Raw genomic sequence first — 17002 nt, forward strand, 5'->3', positions numbered from 1 at the left:
CGCTGTACCCGGTGTGGCTTCCTCTACATCGGGGAAACCAAGCGGAGACTCGGGGACCGCTTTGCAGAACACCTACGCTCGGTTCGCAACAAACAACTGCACCTCCCAGTCGCGAACCATTTCAACTCCCCCTCCCATTCCTCAGACGACATGTCCATCCTAGGCCTCCTGCAGTGCCACAACGATGCCACCCGAAGGTTGCAGGAACAGCAACTCATATTCCGCTTGGGAACCCTGCAGCCCAATGGTATCAATGTGGATTTCACAAGTTTCAAAATCTCCCCTCCCCCCACCGCATCCCAAAACCAGTCCAGCTCGTCCCTGCCTCCCTAACCTGTTCTTCCTCCCACCTATCCCCTCCTCCCACCTCAAGCCGCACCTCCATCTCCTACCGACCAACCTCATCCCACCCCCTTGACCTGTCCGTCCTCCCTGGACTGACCTATCCCCTTCCTAACTCCCTACCTACACTCACCTTTCCTGGCTCCATCCCCACCTCTTCGACCTGTTTGTTTCCTCTACACCTATCCTCTCCTCTATCCCTCTTCTATCCGCCTCCCACTCTCTCCCTATTTATTTCAAAACACCCTTCCCCTCCCCCTTTTCTGATGAAGGGTCTAGGCCCGAAACGTCAGCCTCTCTGCTCCTATGATGCTGCTTGGCCTGCTGTGTTCATCCAGCCCTGCACCTTGTTGTCTCGGATTCTCCAGCATCTGCAGTTCCTACTATCTCAGGTCAACCAGATCTGTCAGGTTTGTGGAATGTGGGAAAGAGATAGAAACAGGTGGTGCAGGGTTGGGGAATGATGAAGTTGGAAGCTGTGGATGGGTGGTCTCCTGAGGTGATGAGGATATTGATAGTCTGAGAAATGATGGTTTGGTGATCAGGGGTGGAGTCATAATCAAGGGGGGTGGTAAGAAGAGGTGTCAGAGAGTTGGCACCTAGCCTCAGCGATGTAGAGGTTAGTAAGCCATACCATTGCTGCTTTATTGGCAGCTTTGATGGTGAAGTTGGGGTTGGAGCAGAGGGAGCGGAGGGCTGCATGTGCCAATGGGGAGAGGTTGGAGTGAGTGAGAGGGGTGGAGAGGTTGAGGTGATCAATATGGAGACAGCGGTTGCACATGAAGAGTGTGAGGGAGGATAGGAGGCCTTGGGGAGGTGTCCGGGAGGATGAGGCTTGTTGGGGGTGGGAGAAGGGGTCAGCAGAGGGTGGGTTATACTCCCGGTCAAAGGCGTGGAGGCTGAGGTGGCAGAAAAAGAATTCAATGTCCAGACGAGTACGGAATACCAAGGGATTACCATGATGCTGCTGTATTAAAACTGGGATTTTGATGAGGCACAGGCCTGCAAACAATGAGGATGGTGGTCCACCAGACAGAACAGCCATCAAGAAATATTCAGGATACTCCATGAAATTCCCATGGCTGCACATGTTTTGATTCAAATGACTCAAGCACATCCACGTTGACAGATCTTCTTAAGGACTTGATATAGGTTCACAAATTGTCTCATATGTACCAGACGGTGGGTAAACCACAACATAATTTCAACTGACACTTCTAACTCCCTAACCAGTTTTCCAGGGATCTTTTGCTGGGTTGTTTGTACACTGAATGGGACCTTCATCAATATCAAAACTGAGATATCAGTATAGATTTTTTTCTTTTAATTAACCTTTTCAGAGATGTTATGACACACTTCTGGAGTAGGTGGGACTTGAACCCAGATCTCGGGTGATTAACACTGTGCCATCCTTATTGTTATGTGGATGGTTACTTGATTCCCAGAGGCCATTCCCTTAAGAAGATTACATCTGTTATGGGATGTGAACATCTTTGGTTAGGACAATATTTATTGCCCAACGCTAATTACCCAGAGGCCAGTATGAGTTAACCACACTGAGGGTCTGGCGTCACGTGTAGGCCAGACTGGTTGAAGATGGCAGATTTCCTTCCCTGAGGGACATGAGTGAACCAGATGGATTTTTACATCAATTGCCAACAGCAACTTGGCTGCCATTAGGTGAGCTACTTAATTCCAGGTTTTTTTCATTGAATTCAAATTTCAACCTTTTGCCACAGTGAGATTGAACCGACATCTCCAGATAGTATCACCTCAAGTGTATGAAGTGTCAAGGAGCAATATCATATCTGCATTTTGGAAGAGCTTGAAGAAACTGCCATTTCTTTGAAGTGCAAATGCAGGGTTTGTCAATACCTCGCCCTCCAAATTGGCTTAAGACCCGAAAACTGAAAAATCCTCTTTTTCTCCTTTGGAATTTTCTGCTCCACTTTGGTTGGGCATCCCTGTTTATGGGAGCAGTGATGATGATTCTGCTGCAGTCTGCCTTCTGTTAGAATGTTCTGGAACAGCTGTGACAAATTTCCTCCTTCTGGGCTAAGAACCCCCCCCACCCCGAGCACGCACCCACTGCCAAACACTGGAAAAGGACACCAGGAATCTGCCCAGAAGTCAAGGCCTTTGGAAAAATGGGGAACCCTTGGGATTAAACGTGGACTTGAATAGTGTGAGAATGGACCACAAATATCTTTAGAACTTTGTTTAGAAATGTTTTAATGTTGAGCATTAAAAAAAAATACAATATTCAACAAACCTTTAAAAAACAAGATGAAATGTCTGATGTAGCTGAAACAAACAGAACGTGGTTCAAGTCAAAAGGCTCACAGAGGTGAAGTTAGTCACATGCACACTTGGCAAAAGCTGATAACTTGTTCATCGCACATGTAGCATGCACTCTGAGAATAAGCAACAATTCAAGCTGTTTCGATGCTGCTTTGCACGTAATGAGAGGTGTGAGAGCAGAAATGCTACCTCAAAACTTCCATATGTGTGTTCTGATTAGTCCTTTTTTCTCACTTTTTGTCAAGTCCTAACTAGTGTTTTGGATGAAAGAAAATTACAGTTCAGAGGCATAAGGAAGTGACAATTTTACTGTTTCCTTCTTTCTATCCATAGATGCTTTTACTCACCTCTGATCATCTTTTCTTCCACCACAAAACCCATGCCTGGACTTAAATGTAAATTTTATAAGCATTGCCCAAACCTGATGGCTTTATTTAACTCTTGTTCATTGCCAATTGGAAGCCAAATACTTCTCTAGGGCTTGGTAGCTCTGTACTGTAAGGATCTTTCACCTTCTTGTTACCTAATAAAACCTGGCAGGCAACGCTATCTTCCTCACTTAAATCAAGAAAAAATTATTCTGTAGAAAGGTTTTACATATTACGTTCTGCAGCCAATTAGCACATGAATGGACACCCAGAGAGAAAATAGGGAGACAGACCACAAAATTTAAGAGGTATCTGCGAAGGAGAAGAGCCATAAAAGGCTGGTCTCTTTGCACAGAGTGCATGGTAAGCCTATATGAACGAACAACATCTAATGGTGTAGACTTCTCGAACAGTCCACTCAGGTGAGCTTTTCACATGACTTGCACCGCAGCTCAATTACAACACGGTGTTCAGAAAGAATGCCTTCCCATTGCCACCAGGCCGCTTCAGCTCCTCGAGAAGGCTAATGCCATGTTGATCGGCACCGGGAACATGATGGTGGAGTTTCGCTCCGAAGCAACCTCGGAGAGTGTCTGGAGGTAACGCAGCTGCAAGGCGCTTGGACTCATTGACATCACTGTGGCTGCATCTTTGAGAGCACGGGAGGCATTCAACTCACCTTCTGCAGCAATCACCTGTCAAACAGATGGTCAAGTCTGAAACAAGAGACAATCCTTCTCCTTGACAGTATGTCTATTCACAGGGGGCAGCCTTACACATCTCTGTTACCCAGTCTCCTAACTGATGCATTTTATAGACACTTTCTAACCAACAGATTCAGAGGCAGGCCTCCTGGCTGAGAGGCAAGGGCACTATCACTGCATCACAACAGCCCTGTTGACACTTTTTTTTCGTTTTCACCTTTGTTTCTGTTTTCTCCAACCTGTTTTTGGAGATGCAATTACACACCTCTGGAGCAGGTGGGACTTGAACCCAGGTGTCTCAGTCCAGGGTTGGGGACACTACCTCTGCACCACAAGACAGCCCCTGGCACTCTTTTATACACTTTTGATTTAACAAGTAAAGAACAAAGACATTCACTCATGAGTTGACAGTCCTTGAGGAGGCTGGTCTTCTATTTTGTATGTCTTTTTGAGCAAATAAAATAAGCAAATTAACTAAAAACAGTACCGTTAAGGGATGCCGTAATTAAAATAGTAAAAGACTAACAGTCCCTTTTCATACTCAGTTGCAATCCAATAGAACAGATGAGGGGATTTGATTGGCTGGAAGGCTGGTTTGTGATGCAGAGTGATGCCTACAGCGTGGGTTCTTTTCCCACACCGGCTGAGGTTACCAGGCAGGTCCCACTTTCTTAAACTCAACCCTCACCTGACACATGACGACCCTCAGAAAAAACAAATCTCTCAGCAGATGTCTCTCCAATGAGAGAGGAATCCTCTAGGACTTTGGTGACTACTACAAGAGCAAATTAACCAATTAACTTAAAGGACTATAGAGGCATTGTAACAAAAATTAATTGTCAAAATACACTTTCAAAGCCTGGTGATATACTCTAATCCCTGTGGTGCCCACCAATTGGGAAAGACTTCAAGGTAATCAGTAGACATTGCATGCTGTCCTGTCTTGGATACCCAGTGTAATGATACTGTGGCTTTAAGATGTGTATTTTGTCTTGGCTTCTTTTAGAGAATGATTGGGGGACAGGTGTGGAGCATCCACGAGAAGATAAATAACTTATGAAGCCTTGGGTGCCTTTTTTAAAAGTTGGAACAATAGAAGCAGCCTGAATGGGTGAGATTGAGCTCTCACAGAACCAGGGATGTTTAGTTAGCCTTCAGCAGTAGTTGCTGGGTTCTGAGCAGGGTTGGAAGGCAGTGAATCTCTTGTGGCTTCTACACACTCTCTCTCAGAATCATTTTTTGATGTTCTTTCCTCTTGGATTGGAGAACTGCATGTGAGACAACACAGTGTGGAGCTGGAGGAACACAGCAGGCCAGGCAGCATCAGAGGAGCAGGAAAGCTGACATTTTGGGTGAGATAATCTGTTTTCTGAATTTTCCTTTTGCCAAGGCGTGTTTATGGGATGTTACTATATTGGAACAATTAACTAGTAATAGTTACTGTATCTATTATTCTGTTAAATTTTCCAATAGAGTTGTTATACCAATGCCTTCTTTCTTTCATTGTATTTTAACTATATTGTTTGAATAAATTGTGTTTTGCTTAACGTCGAGTAGTTTGACCAATCAAATTGCATCTGGAGCACAGCACCTCGCATTTACCTTTAAGATAAAAAAAATTAGGGTCTAGGCTATCTTCTTAGTACATTTTGAGGGGGTCTGGTCTCGTCCATGACACCAGGCATGGACATAACCATGGAAAAGAGGCAGGCAGTAGTATGCAGCAGACCCTTCAACAGCCTCCTGCATGTACCTCCTGACATTCACCGAGGACAGGCCCAGGAGCAGACTCATGACGGGGCTCTCCAACTCGCCCATCTCCCTCTAGATGGATGAGCAAAGATCTGGAGTGCAGATATTAAGTACAAATAAAGTCTAAAGAGGAAGCTGCTCAAGAAAGAAACCAGGGGCTACAGCCCATGCACACATAGCTCACAGGCTGCTTGTTCTAGGCCACAGAAAATACAGGTGGCTGAGGAATCCACAAACTATCATAAATGCATTTATTGCACAGGAATGTTGTATGCAACACAATCTATGCCAAATTCTTGATGCTTCGAAGGAGTGTACTCTCTTCATGCTATTTTATTCAACCAATACAAAACAGCCGAATGAAATTAGGCCAAATTAATCAGGCAATAGCCCCTTAAAGGGGCACTGGAATTAAAAACAGTATCAATTTAAGTGAAAATGACATTCCATGGAGTTATGATGTACCCCAACCCCTGTGCCGCCTACCACTCATGGTAAAGGTGAAGGATATTCAAGGACATCTTGTGCTCCCATTCTAAGCTGACTCCCTTTATATGTGCTTTCAGTATATAATGAAACAGCCTCCATCTCCAGTCAGCCACTGATCCCAATCAGTCATTCACAAAAGGTCCAACAAACCCCAGCATTCAGAACCCCATAGCAGGGGGCAAGAATTTTCAATTTCCACAAACAGTTGTGTCAGAAATTGCTGCAACATTTCTCTCCTAAATGACTTAGCTCAAGTTTGAACATCTGTCAACGTCAAACTGGATGACTAACAATGGGAGGGGGACCATCAATGAGGGTCACGCCCTCTGGAGGCAGACTGTTTAGAAGGGCATAGGGAAAAGGTGAGAACGAATGATATCTTTAGCTCCCTGAGAAGAGGCTGCAGAGCAAACAGAGGCTAGAGAAAGGTGCATCTCAGCCGTAAATGTAGCAGGGGCTGCTACACTTGAGCTAGGCTTCCATGTCACACTAGAGGAGGCTTAAGAACAGGTTTGAGCACTGTGTTGCAAACATGTATCCGAGGAGATGGGAAATGGTCACCACCACTTTAATATAATTTTAATATGCTCCGACTCTGACGTTTCCTATCAGGGAAAACAAGTTTCTCATGTATTGGAGATAGTAGGAATTGCCGATGCTGGAGTCTGAGATAACAAGGTGCAGAGCTGGATGAACACAGCAGGCCAAGCAGCGTCAAAGGAGCAGGAAAGCTGACGTTTCGGGTCTGGACCCTTCTTCAGATTTATTTTCTCATGTATCGGATGCTTTTAAACATTTTTGACATTCAGTCAATCATGGGTGAAATGCCTGCCACATTTATATACCCTGCACTCATTATTTAATGCCCTTAGCTTCAGTAGCATTCTGTCAAATTGGCACTGCAACTATTCCAATGCGAATGAGAGAAGACCACATAAGACTAGCATTGATTCTGGCTGAATAGGTGTCCAGAGGGATATGGCACTTAATCATGAAGGCCAGGAAGGTACGCTTTCGCAGGAGGTGACACAAAGCTGATCTCTACCCGCTCCCAGACATGGTAGTTCAATCGGGCAGGTAAAGATAGTGTTGGCACCAGATTTAGGGAACAATAGCCAGGTACATCAACCCCCGACGACAGCCCTCAAAACCCAGAATTTTTTAAAATTCTCTTTTATTCATTCATGGGATGAGGCTGTCGCTGGCCAGGCAGCATTTATTGCCCATCCCTAATTGCCCAGGGGGCAGTTAAGAGTCAACCACATTGCTGTGGGTCTGGAGTCACATGTAGACCAGACCAGGTAAGGATGGCAGTTTCCTTCCCTAAAGGACATTAGTGAACCAGATGGGTTTTTCTGACAATCGGCAATGGATTCACGGTCATCGTTAGATTCTTAATTCCAGATATTTATTGAATTTAAATTCAATTACCCGCCGTGGCAGGATTTGAACTTGGGTCCCCAGAACGTTATCTGGGTGTCTGGATTAACAGTCCAGCGATAATGCCACTAGGCCATCGACTCCCCAATTATTCACTCGTGGGACATGGGCATCGGAGGCTGGCCAACATTTATTGCCCATTTCTGGTTGCCCTTGGTAAGGTGGTGATGAGATGAGTGACTTACTCAACCATTTCAAAGGGCAGTCGAGAGGCAGTTGCTATAAGACCTTAAAATAAAAGGAACAGCAATAGGCCGTTCGGCCCCTTGAGCTGATCTGACATTCCTCACATCCACTTTCCTACCCTGTCCCCATAACCCTTGATTCCTCAACTGATCAAGAATCTATCTCTGCCTTAAATATACACAAGGACTCTGCCCTCACAGCTCTCTGTGGCAAGGAGTTCCAAAGACTCACAGCCCTCTGAGAGAAGAGATTGCTGTGGCTCTGGAGTCACATGTAGGCCAGAGTAGGCGAGGTTCCCTAAAGGACTTAATTTTCCCAGGCGGGTTGTTCCAGCAATTTTAAATGGTTTCAGGATCATCATTAGATTCTTCATTCCTGATATTTTTAATTGAATTCAAATTCCATCATCTGGATTCAAACTCAGGTCCCCAGAACATTAGCTGAGTTTGTCCAGCAATAATGCCACTAGTCCTTTGCCTCCTCTTTCCTTGTGGAGATAGTTCCACAGCACTCAAAATGCAACGGAGGAGAACGTATTAAAAAAATTTTCTTCCACCACTATTGTTCATCAGTTACAATAACATCGGAGTTGGAATTGAAGAGGCAACTGAATCACTCAGGAGTGTATTCACACCCAGCTGCTGTGGGACAGGGCTCCCTCATCTGAGTTTGCATGTTGGAGGGCAACCACTGAGGGTAAGGGAATTGAAGGGAGGAGGTCGTGGACTGAAAACTCCAGAATTACATTCAATTGAAACAAGCTGGGAGAGAGGGGCTGCAAAATTGATGATCTTTGCTTAGATTGTCTTCAATTCAAAAGGGAGCCAAGGAGCATTTGGAGGCCAGGCAGGAATTTGGAGTTAAGGCCACACTCAGAGGAACCATGAGATTATTAAATGAAAGAGCCAAATGGCCTCCTCCTGCTCCTATTTTGCTCATCCTTACTGAATTTGTCCAGAGATGAAAACCAGCCTGATTATCCCATCACATTTCCAACATGTGATTGAGCAGGTCTCGCACCAACTTACCTTGGCTTTGGCATCCCTCACAGCTTCAGCCTCGGCTGCCATCGCTCTTTGCAAAACCACCGGCAGTCTGACGTCTTTAAATTCCACTCGCTCAACCTTAATCCCCCATCCCTTCGATGCATCGAACAGAAGATGCTGAGGGTGGGGGACAAGGACAAGATAATCAGAACACAAAGGTGCGGTACAACAGCTGCACTGGGTTACACAACAATCTGAGAGCTTTATACTGAGGTTCAGACAGCGTTACATGTCTAAGTCTTATACTGAGTACCCACGAGTATCTGTAGTGTGGCTACTGAGAACCTTATAATAAGGGTGGAGTCCAACACTGTTAGGCATGAGAAACCGATGTTAGGATCATAGGAATATAGGAGGAGGAGTACATTACATCTGACTCCAGCTTCTCCCCCTCAAACTGCACGATGAATTCTATCATATTTTGATCACTGCCCACTAGGGGTTCCTTACCTTAAGCTCCCTAATCAAGTCTGCCTCATTACACATCACCAAATTCAGAATTGCCTGTTCCCTCATGGGCTCTACCACGAGCTGCTCCAAAAAAAATCTTGTAGACATTCCATGAATTCCTTTTCTTAGGATCTGCTACCAACCTGATTTTCCTAGTCTACCCTCATATTAAAGTCCCCCATGATTTCTGTAATAGTGCCTTTCTTACATGCCTTTTCCATTTCCTGATTTATTTTCTTCCCCACATGCTGACTACTGTTTGGAAACCAGTACGTAACTCCCATCAGGGTCCTTTCTTCCTTTCTGGTTCCTCAACTCTACCCACACAGATTCTACGCCTTCCGAGTTGATATCAATTCTTCCTATCAACTTAATTTAATTTCTTATTAACAAGGCAGCTCTGCCCCCTTCTGTCCAACTGCCCATCCTTTCGATAGGATGTGTATCATTGGATATTTAGTTCCCAGCCCTGATCCCCTTGCAACCACATCTCTGTGATACCCACAAAATCGTACCTACCAATTTCATTATGCGCTCCAAGCTCATTTACCTTGTTTTGTATAGTGCATGCTTTAAGTACAATACTCCCAGTCCTGCATTGACTGCTCCACTTCTCATAGTTGCCCCCTTATCTGCTGTGCATGAAGTTAGATTTCTGGTCATTTCCATTGATTTTTTTGGAAACTTTAATCATTTCTCTTCAGCCGACCCCCTCTCCCTTAACTTTTTCCATAATTTTCCATGCAACTGAATTCACTCCCCCCCAACCCGGCACTGTTTAGCCTTTATTGAGAATGAGGTCAGCAACAGATAAACTGAGAGCCTTTTCCATTGAAAAAAACTAGGAGCAGGAGAAGGCCATTCAGCCCTTCCAGCCTGTTCCGCCATTCAATGCCATCATGGCTGATCATCCAACTCAGTTCCCTGTTACTGCTTTCTCCCTTTGATCGCTTTAGCCTTATGACCAAATTCCAATTCCTTCTTGAAACATTCAATGTTTTTGCCTCAATTGCTTTCTGTGGCAGTGAATTCCACAGTCCCATCACTCTCTGGATGAAGAAATTTCTCCTCCTCTCAGTCCTAAATGGCCTACCCTGTATCCTTAGCCTGTAACTCTGGGTTCAGGACTGTTCAGGACAGGTACTGGAACATTCTCCTGCCTTTCCCCTGTATAGTCCTGTTAGAATTTTATTGGCTTCTTTGAGATCCCCCTTATTATTTTAAATCCCATTAAAATAGCCCAAACTAATCCAGCTTCTTTTCAGATGTCAGTCTGCCAAATGTCTGTTGCACTCCATCCAGAGCTAGAAGATCCTTTCTCAGATAGGGAGACCAGAACCGTACACAACATTCCAGGTGCCATCTTAGAAAGGCCGTGTACAATTGCAGTAAGACATCCTCTCGCTATGAAGGCCAACATCCCATTTGCCTTCTTCACCATCTGCTTCCCCTGCATGCTTACTTTCAGTGACTGGTGTACAAGGACACCCAGATCCCACTGAAGCTCCCCTTTTCCTAATCTATCACCATTTGGATAATAATCTGCCTTCCTGATTTTGCTACCAAAATGGGTAACCTCACAGTTACCTACATAATACTTCATTTGCCATGATTCGTCCAAATCACACTGGAGCTTTTCTGCATCCTCCTCACAGCTCACCCTCCCACCCAGCTTTGTGTCACTTTACTGAGGGTGAACCGTATTATGAAGGCAGTGTTTTACCTAAGAGTTTTGCACTGAGGATGGTATGTATTATGGATCAAGAAACTTGTAGTAAGGTTAGTTGAGTTTGATTCTTTTGATTAAGTGTAACTGTTGATGAGATGTAATTTATTTCCATGCTGTTGGTCTACCTCCATCTCCTGTGCCATGTGTTCCCGATCAGAAAGAACGTCTGACAGGCTCTTGGTGCCCAGAATGTTCCGCAATGTTGTCTGGGCCAGCAGGTGAGTAACACTGTCCACATTGATTACACTGATGACTGACATCACAGGATCGAAGACACGATAGTAGACAATAGCATCCACCATTATCGTGACAGAGTCTTTCGTTAATACCTGCAGATAAAGCCTATTAAATGGGTTAACTGTATTAACAACAACAGATAACTGCACCTAGAGCTAAAAGGTAGGTGTAAACGTGATAAGATATGCAATAAACAACTCGACTTTATGGCTCATGAACATTTGTTGAAAGCAGCACACCTACACCTTTTGTTCCTGGGAACTCTACAGCCTTCTGGACTCAATATTGAGTTCAACAATATTAGAGCTTGAGGCACCTTCTCCCATGTCCTTACCCCAACCCCCATAAACCAGGCCTTGTTGTCACATGGTCTGCTATTACACACAACCCATTGTTAGCCACTAATTGTCCCTTTTAATAGCTATTCATTCGTTATCCACTCCTTTGTCTGTCTAACTGTTTTCCTCTCTCTTTGAGCTCTATCTCCACCTATCATTTAGTCCTTATCCCCTCCCCCTACCTTTTTTTTTACATTAAAAAATCAACTGTTCCATAGCAACCTTCAGTTCTGAGGAAGGGTCAATCGACCCAAATCGTTAACTCTGATTTCTTACCATAGATGCTGCCAGGCCTACTGAGCCTTTCCAGCAATTTCTGTTTTTGCTCCTATGTACACAGAGCACTGTTTGCCGCAAAGTAAAGGAGTGTGTTCATTCTTTTGTGAATCACCCAGGTGCTTGGGGAACCTATAGTTCCCTATTGTTTTCTCCATGGCAACATCTCAGCCAATCAAAGTTGAGTTACACACCAACCAGCACCTTTTCTCCTCCAGTATCAATTGTTGTGATTGTTTGAAATTTGGCATTCTTGCATTTGTCCTGAAACACCAAGACGAACAGCTTCAGCAACATGATCCTTTATTCAGGAGTGGTGTACTTCTGTCAACTTGATTCATGCGCCATAGCTTTGCTGCCTGGGCCAGCATTTATTGCCTGTTCCTAATTGCCATTGAGAAGGTGAGCTGCCTTCTTGAACCACTATAGTCTGTGTGTTTTGATCAACCCACAATGCCCTAAGGGAGTGAATTTCAGGATTCTGAACCAGTGACACTAAAGGATCGGCAATATATTTCCAAGTCAGGATAGTGAATGGCTTGGAGGGGAACTTGCAGAGGCTAGTGTTCCTATGTATGTGCTGCCCTTGCTATTCTAGATGGAAGTGGTCATGGGTTTGGAAGGTGCTCTCTAAGGATCTTTGGTGAATTTCTGCAGTGCGTCTTGTAGGTAGTACACACTGCTGCTACTGAGCGTCATTGGTGGATGGAGTGAATGTTTGTGGATGTGGTGCCAATCAAGTGGGGGCTGCTTTGTCCTGGATAGTGTCAAGCTTCTTGAGTGTTGGAGCTGCACCCATCCAGGCAAGTGGGGAGTATTCCATCACAGTCCTCACTTGAGCCTTGAAGACGGTGGACAGACTTTGGGAGTCAGGAAGTGAGTTACTCACTGCAGTAATCCTAGCCTCTGATCTGCTCTTTGTGAGACAGTATTTATGTGGATAGACCTGTTCAGATTAGACACTATAAAAGAAAGTTAGTGTTTTTTTATAACTAGAAGCTCAAAGAAAACAGACAAAGATGTATTAAGATAATCTCCTGTCAGGGAAATTGCTTGATAGCTTGCTGTTCAGGTCACGTTCTGTGGTTGTAAATATTACTTTTAATAACTGTTATTAAAGTCACTGATAAGTACTATGAAATGAAAGCCAGTAAACTGGCTTAGTTATGACTATTGTTTAATTATCAGCAGTTTTTAATGTCAACCTATAATTTTCTAACCCGGGATTAACAAATCCCCTCTGAGGTATTTGTAAATGTTCCTGTGGTAACATTTCAAAAAGTATGTTAAGTTCTTCAATGTCAACATCCTTCCACAAGAAAAATAAATTAACTATTCATGCATGTCATTGCTGTTGTGACTGCATTTCTAAATTAACTTATTGAGGCAGGGCACTTTCAAATATATCTGGGGTAAGGACATTATGGCAAAACTGATAGAATTCAATTCTTAAAGCACATTTCATAATTTCAAAAACACTCCAAAGTGCTTTAAAGCCATTTGAAGTGCAGTCATTGTTGTAAATTAAAGTGATACAGCAGTCAATATATGGATAGGAAGCTCCCACAAACAGCACTGTTATAAACAATTGGATAATCTGCTTCTTAATGATGCTGGCTGAGGATTAAATACAACTCTGGAAGATACTCTGTTTTGAAGTGGTGATAAATAAACATATACATACAGCATAACTCCTGGAAGCTACCTTGTATGGCCACCTATGGACTCACCCTGAGAGTGAAAGAGATCAGCGTCCTTTGCGAGGGACCACTGATGCCATGTGATTCCAACAGATAGGATCTGTGTCAAGCACTGGGTGCTCAGATGTTCCACTTTGTACCAGTATTAAGGGTTCTGACCTGACAGGGCAGCGGGACCTCAGTTTGATGTTTCATCCAAAAAAGGCTGTGACTCCAATGTCAGGTGTGTCACCCTGGATTTTGGGCTAAATGTCGTAGAATGGGATTGAACCATCAACCTTCTGATTCAGGGTCATCAGTGTTAGCACTGCACGGATACCTTACTGTGACATCAAGGGCATAAAGATTGAGGCACAGGAAGATACACGGCTCAGGGGAGGGAGTGAGAGACAGCGGGCGAGCAGTTCAGTGGGATGTTTGACATTCCACCAGCACAGAAACAATGGGACGAATGGCCTCTGGCACTTGTGTACCATCTACACAATAAATTGCAACAACTCACCAAGACAGCACCATCAAAACCTGTGGCCTGAAAGGATTAGGACAAGAAGCACATGGGAAAAGGGCTCTTGTGGTGTAGTGTCAGTGTCTCTACCTCTGGAACAGATGACCTGTGTTTAGATTCCACCTGCTCCAGAGGAGTATAATAACAGATTGCTAGACTCAAACAAAAAGAAGCACATGGCAGTATCAGCAACTCCCAATTTCTGTCATGTGTCGTCCGAGCCCCAATATCACACTATCACACTATCACACTATCACAGGATTAATAGCCTGCTACTCCCTATTCAACTGCACAGTGGGAGCACATTCTCCTTGCAAACTGTAGTGGTTCACAAAAGACCATGAGGCCCTCACCTCCTTAAGGTCCTACAGGATCAGCCAATAAAAGTCTATCCCAATGTTGACAGCTACAGTCTAAGCAACAAATGAATAAAAATTCATGGGCCTATGCCTGGACCGTCTTCTTTCAGGTACAGCAGCAGCAGTTTGGGGCTTCAATTAGACTTGATGTTGTGGGTTATGGAAAGGCAGACTGTGATTCGCCTGCTCAGGATGGCCATCTCACCCAGCTCCACACCTCTCACACGATCAGGGCAACATCAGGTGTGATGGTGTCTGGTGGGAGCGGCTTTGATCCCACCATAAAATGATACAGAAAGATGATTAATTCACCCATCCTGTTTGTATGTGGCTGTTTGAAAGGCATACCCAATTAGCACCTCTTTCTGTTCCCAGTAAATATTCCTTCTTCAAGGCTCTTTAGAAAGTCAGATTTGAACCAGCTTCCCTCACCTTCCAACCCATAACAACTGGTTATATAATTTTATTTTTCTTAGTTTCCTTTGCTGACCACTCTAAATTCTTTGGTTACTCACCACTTCTTTACTATAACTCTTCATGATCCTGAAAACCTTCATTGAACCAACCCTTAACTTCCTGTATCCTTTTGGTCTTTGTCCCTTCATGAGTGGAGGCAATGGCCTCGTGGTATTATCGCCAGACACTGGGGATCTGGTTCGAATCCTGCCATGGCAGATGGTGGAATTTGAATTCAATAAAAATCTAGAATTAAGAATCTGATGATAACAGTGAAACACTGTTGATTTTTGGGAAAAGTCCATATGGCTCGTTAATGTACTTTAGAGAAGGAAATTATATCCTTTCCTGGTCTGGCCTACATGTGACTCAAGCAATGAGAATGACCCTTAACTACCCTCTGGGAAATAAGGGATGGGCAATAAATGCTGTCCTAGCAAGCGACACCCTCATCTCGCGTATGAATAAAACAAAAAAATTGCTTCCAATCTAGTCTGACCTCACTCCCTCTACATGGCCTAAATGCTCACAACCCCAAACCACGTTAGTCACCCAACAGGACCAACTACACTTACCCTACCAATCAAACCTACCACAACCATTCAAAAAATGGAGAATGTTAGTTATAGAGTCAGAATAGGGTGGAGCTAGCTATTATGAGGGGGCATAGTTTTAACCTGAGGTGGATATAGGGGAGACGTCAGAGGTAGGTTCTTTACTCAGATAGTAGTAGGGGTATGGAATGCATTGCCGGAGAGGGTAGTGGAGTCGGCCTCATTAGGGGCATTTAAGCGGTTGTTAGATAGGTATATGGATGATAGGAGAAGGTAGGGGTGGTGGTTAGATAGACCTTAGGTTTAGGGTAAAAATTCGGCACAACATCGTGGGCCGAAGGCCCTTTACTGTGCTGTACTGTTCTATGTTCTATGTTCTAATAGCGAATGGCACTCAAAACATTAACTCTGATTCTCCAAACAGAGGTTTTCATTGATTGGTCCAAATGACCTGGCCCGCCTTTTTCCCTTCAATTGATCACACGATGTGGGCGTTGCTGGCTGGGCCAGCATTTATTGCCCATCCCCAGTTGCCTTTGAGAAGGTGATGGTGAGTTGTCTTCTCGAACAACTGCAGTCCATGTGTTGTAATGGTGCCCTCCAGTAATGCCTTTAGGGAGAGAATTCCAGGATTTTGCAGCAAAGGTATATTTTCAGCTGTATATTTTCAAATCAAGATGGTGTGTGACTTGAAGGAGACCCTCCCACCTCCATTATTTTTGAGTTAATTGAAAAACAGTGTTCAACAAAGGGGAGAATTTATTCAATAAATACACCAAGATGTTTCTCTGCAATTAGCTCACATTGTCCTGGATGGTAACTCTATTTACAGTTCATATCTAGAATTGCATTAACATTTCTGTCATTCTTTCATGTGAATTTACCATAGATTCCCATCAACGGGTGAGACTTACCTCTTGTGGTGGGACAGAGAATGACACTGTCCTCAAGTCAACTAGATTAACTGTATCAGTACAAGGTAAAATCCAGAAAATACCTAAAGGGAGGAATAAATATTGTCACACTTCTAGTTAAGCAATGGCAAGTGTTCTAATGTGGCAAAATGTCCCAAAGAGCTTCCTAGAAGTGGAAATTAAATGAAATTTAACATCGAGTCACATGTGGTAATCTGATTGAAAGCTTCATCAATAATGTAGGTTTTAAGAGCCTTTCTTAAAGGACACAAGAAAGATAGAGCAGTGGGGCGTTTACAGAAGGAATTCTAGAACTCAAGATCTCGGTGGGTGGTGACATGGTGTTATCGTTTGATGATAAAATCAAGGAGGTAGGTGCAAGAATGCAGCATTGGAGCAACACCGAGGTCTGGGAAGAATGTCGGGACCAGGGTGATATGGATAATTTTAGGGGGTGGCGGGATTTGATAATAAAGATTATAATTGAAATGCCATTGCAAAGTGTAGGTTGCTGAGGACAGATAGGGCAGGACATGTTTGTTCTTTTCTTCTTTTTATTCTCTCACAGAATGTGGGAACTGTTGCCAAGGCCAGCTTTATGCACATTCTGATTTAATCATAGACTCATAGAATTTTACAACACCGGAGAACATTCAATCCATCATGTCTGTACCAGTTCCTGAAAGAGATACCCAGCTGGTCAGATTGTCTTTCAACTGCCCTTGAACTGAGTGGCACTGTAGGCCATTTCAGGCAGCAATTTAGAGATAATCACATTGCTATGTCTCTGGAGTCACGTGTAGGCCAGACTGGGTAAGGATGGCAGATTTTCCTCACCGCGGTGGGTCTGGAGTCA

At 44.0% G+C, this 17002-nt stretch overlaps 1 protein-coding gene across 1 annotated transcript in view; it reads right to left on the reverse strand.

Annotated features, from left to right (window-relative positions):
- Positions 1–2640: 2640 nt before the first annotated feature.
- Positions 2641–17002, reverse strand: part of LOC109936229 (stomatin-like) — a 26536-nt gene continuing 12174 nt past the window's right edge. Inside the window, exons 4-7 of the mRNA XM_048602945.1 lie at positions 16147–16229; positions 10933–11136; positions 8611–8745; positions 2641–3706 (exon numbers count right to left, since the gene is read on the reverse strand). Of these exons, the coding sequence (XP_048458902.1) occupies positions 3518–3706; positions 8611–8745; positions 10933–11136; positions 16147–16229 (611 nt within the window). The 3' untranslated portion in view covers positions 2641–3517. The remainder of the gene's footprint in view (positions 3707–8610; positions 8746–10932; positions 11137–16146; positions 16230–17002) is intronic.

This window comes from Rhincodon typus, chromosome 11 (assembly GCF_021869965.1).
Source record: "Rhincodon typus isolate 14 chromosome 11, sRhiTyp1.1, whole genome shotgun sequence".
Taxonomy (NCBI): Eukaryota; Metazoa; Chordata; class Chondrichthyes; order Orectolobiformes; family Rhincodontidae; genus Rhincodon; species Rhincodon typus.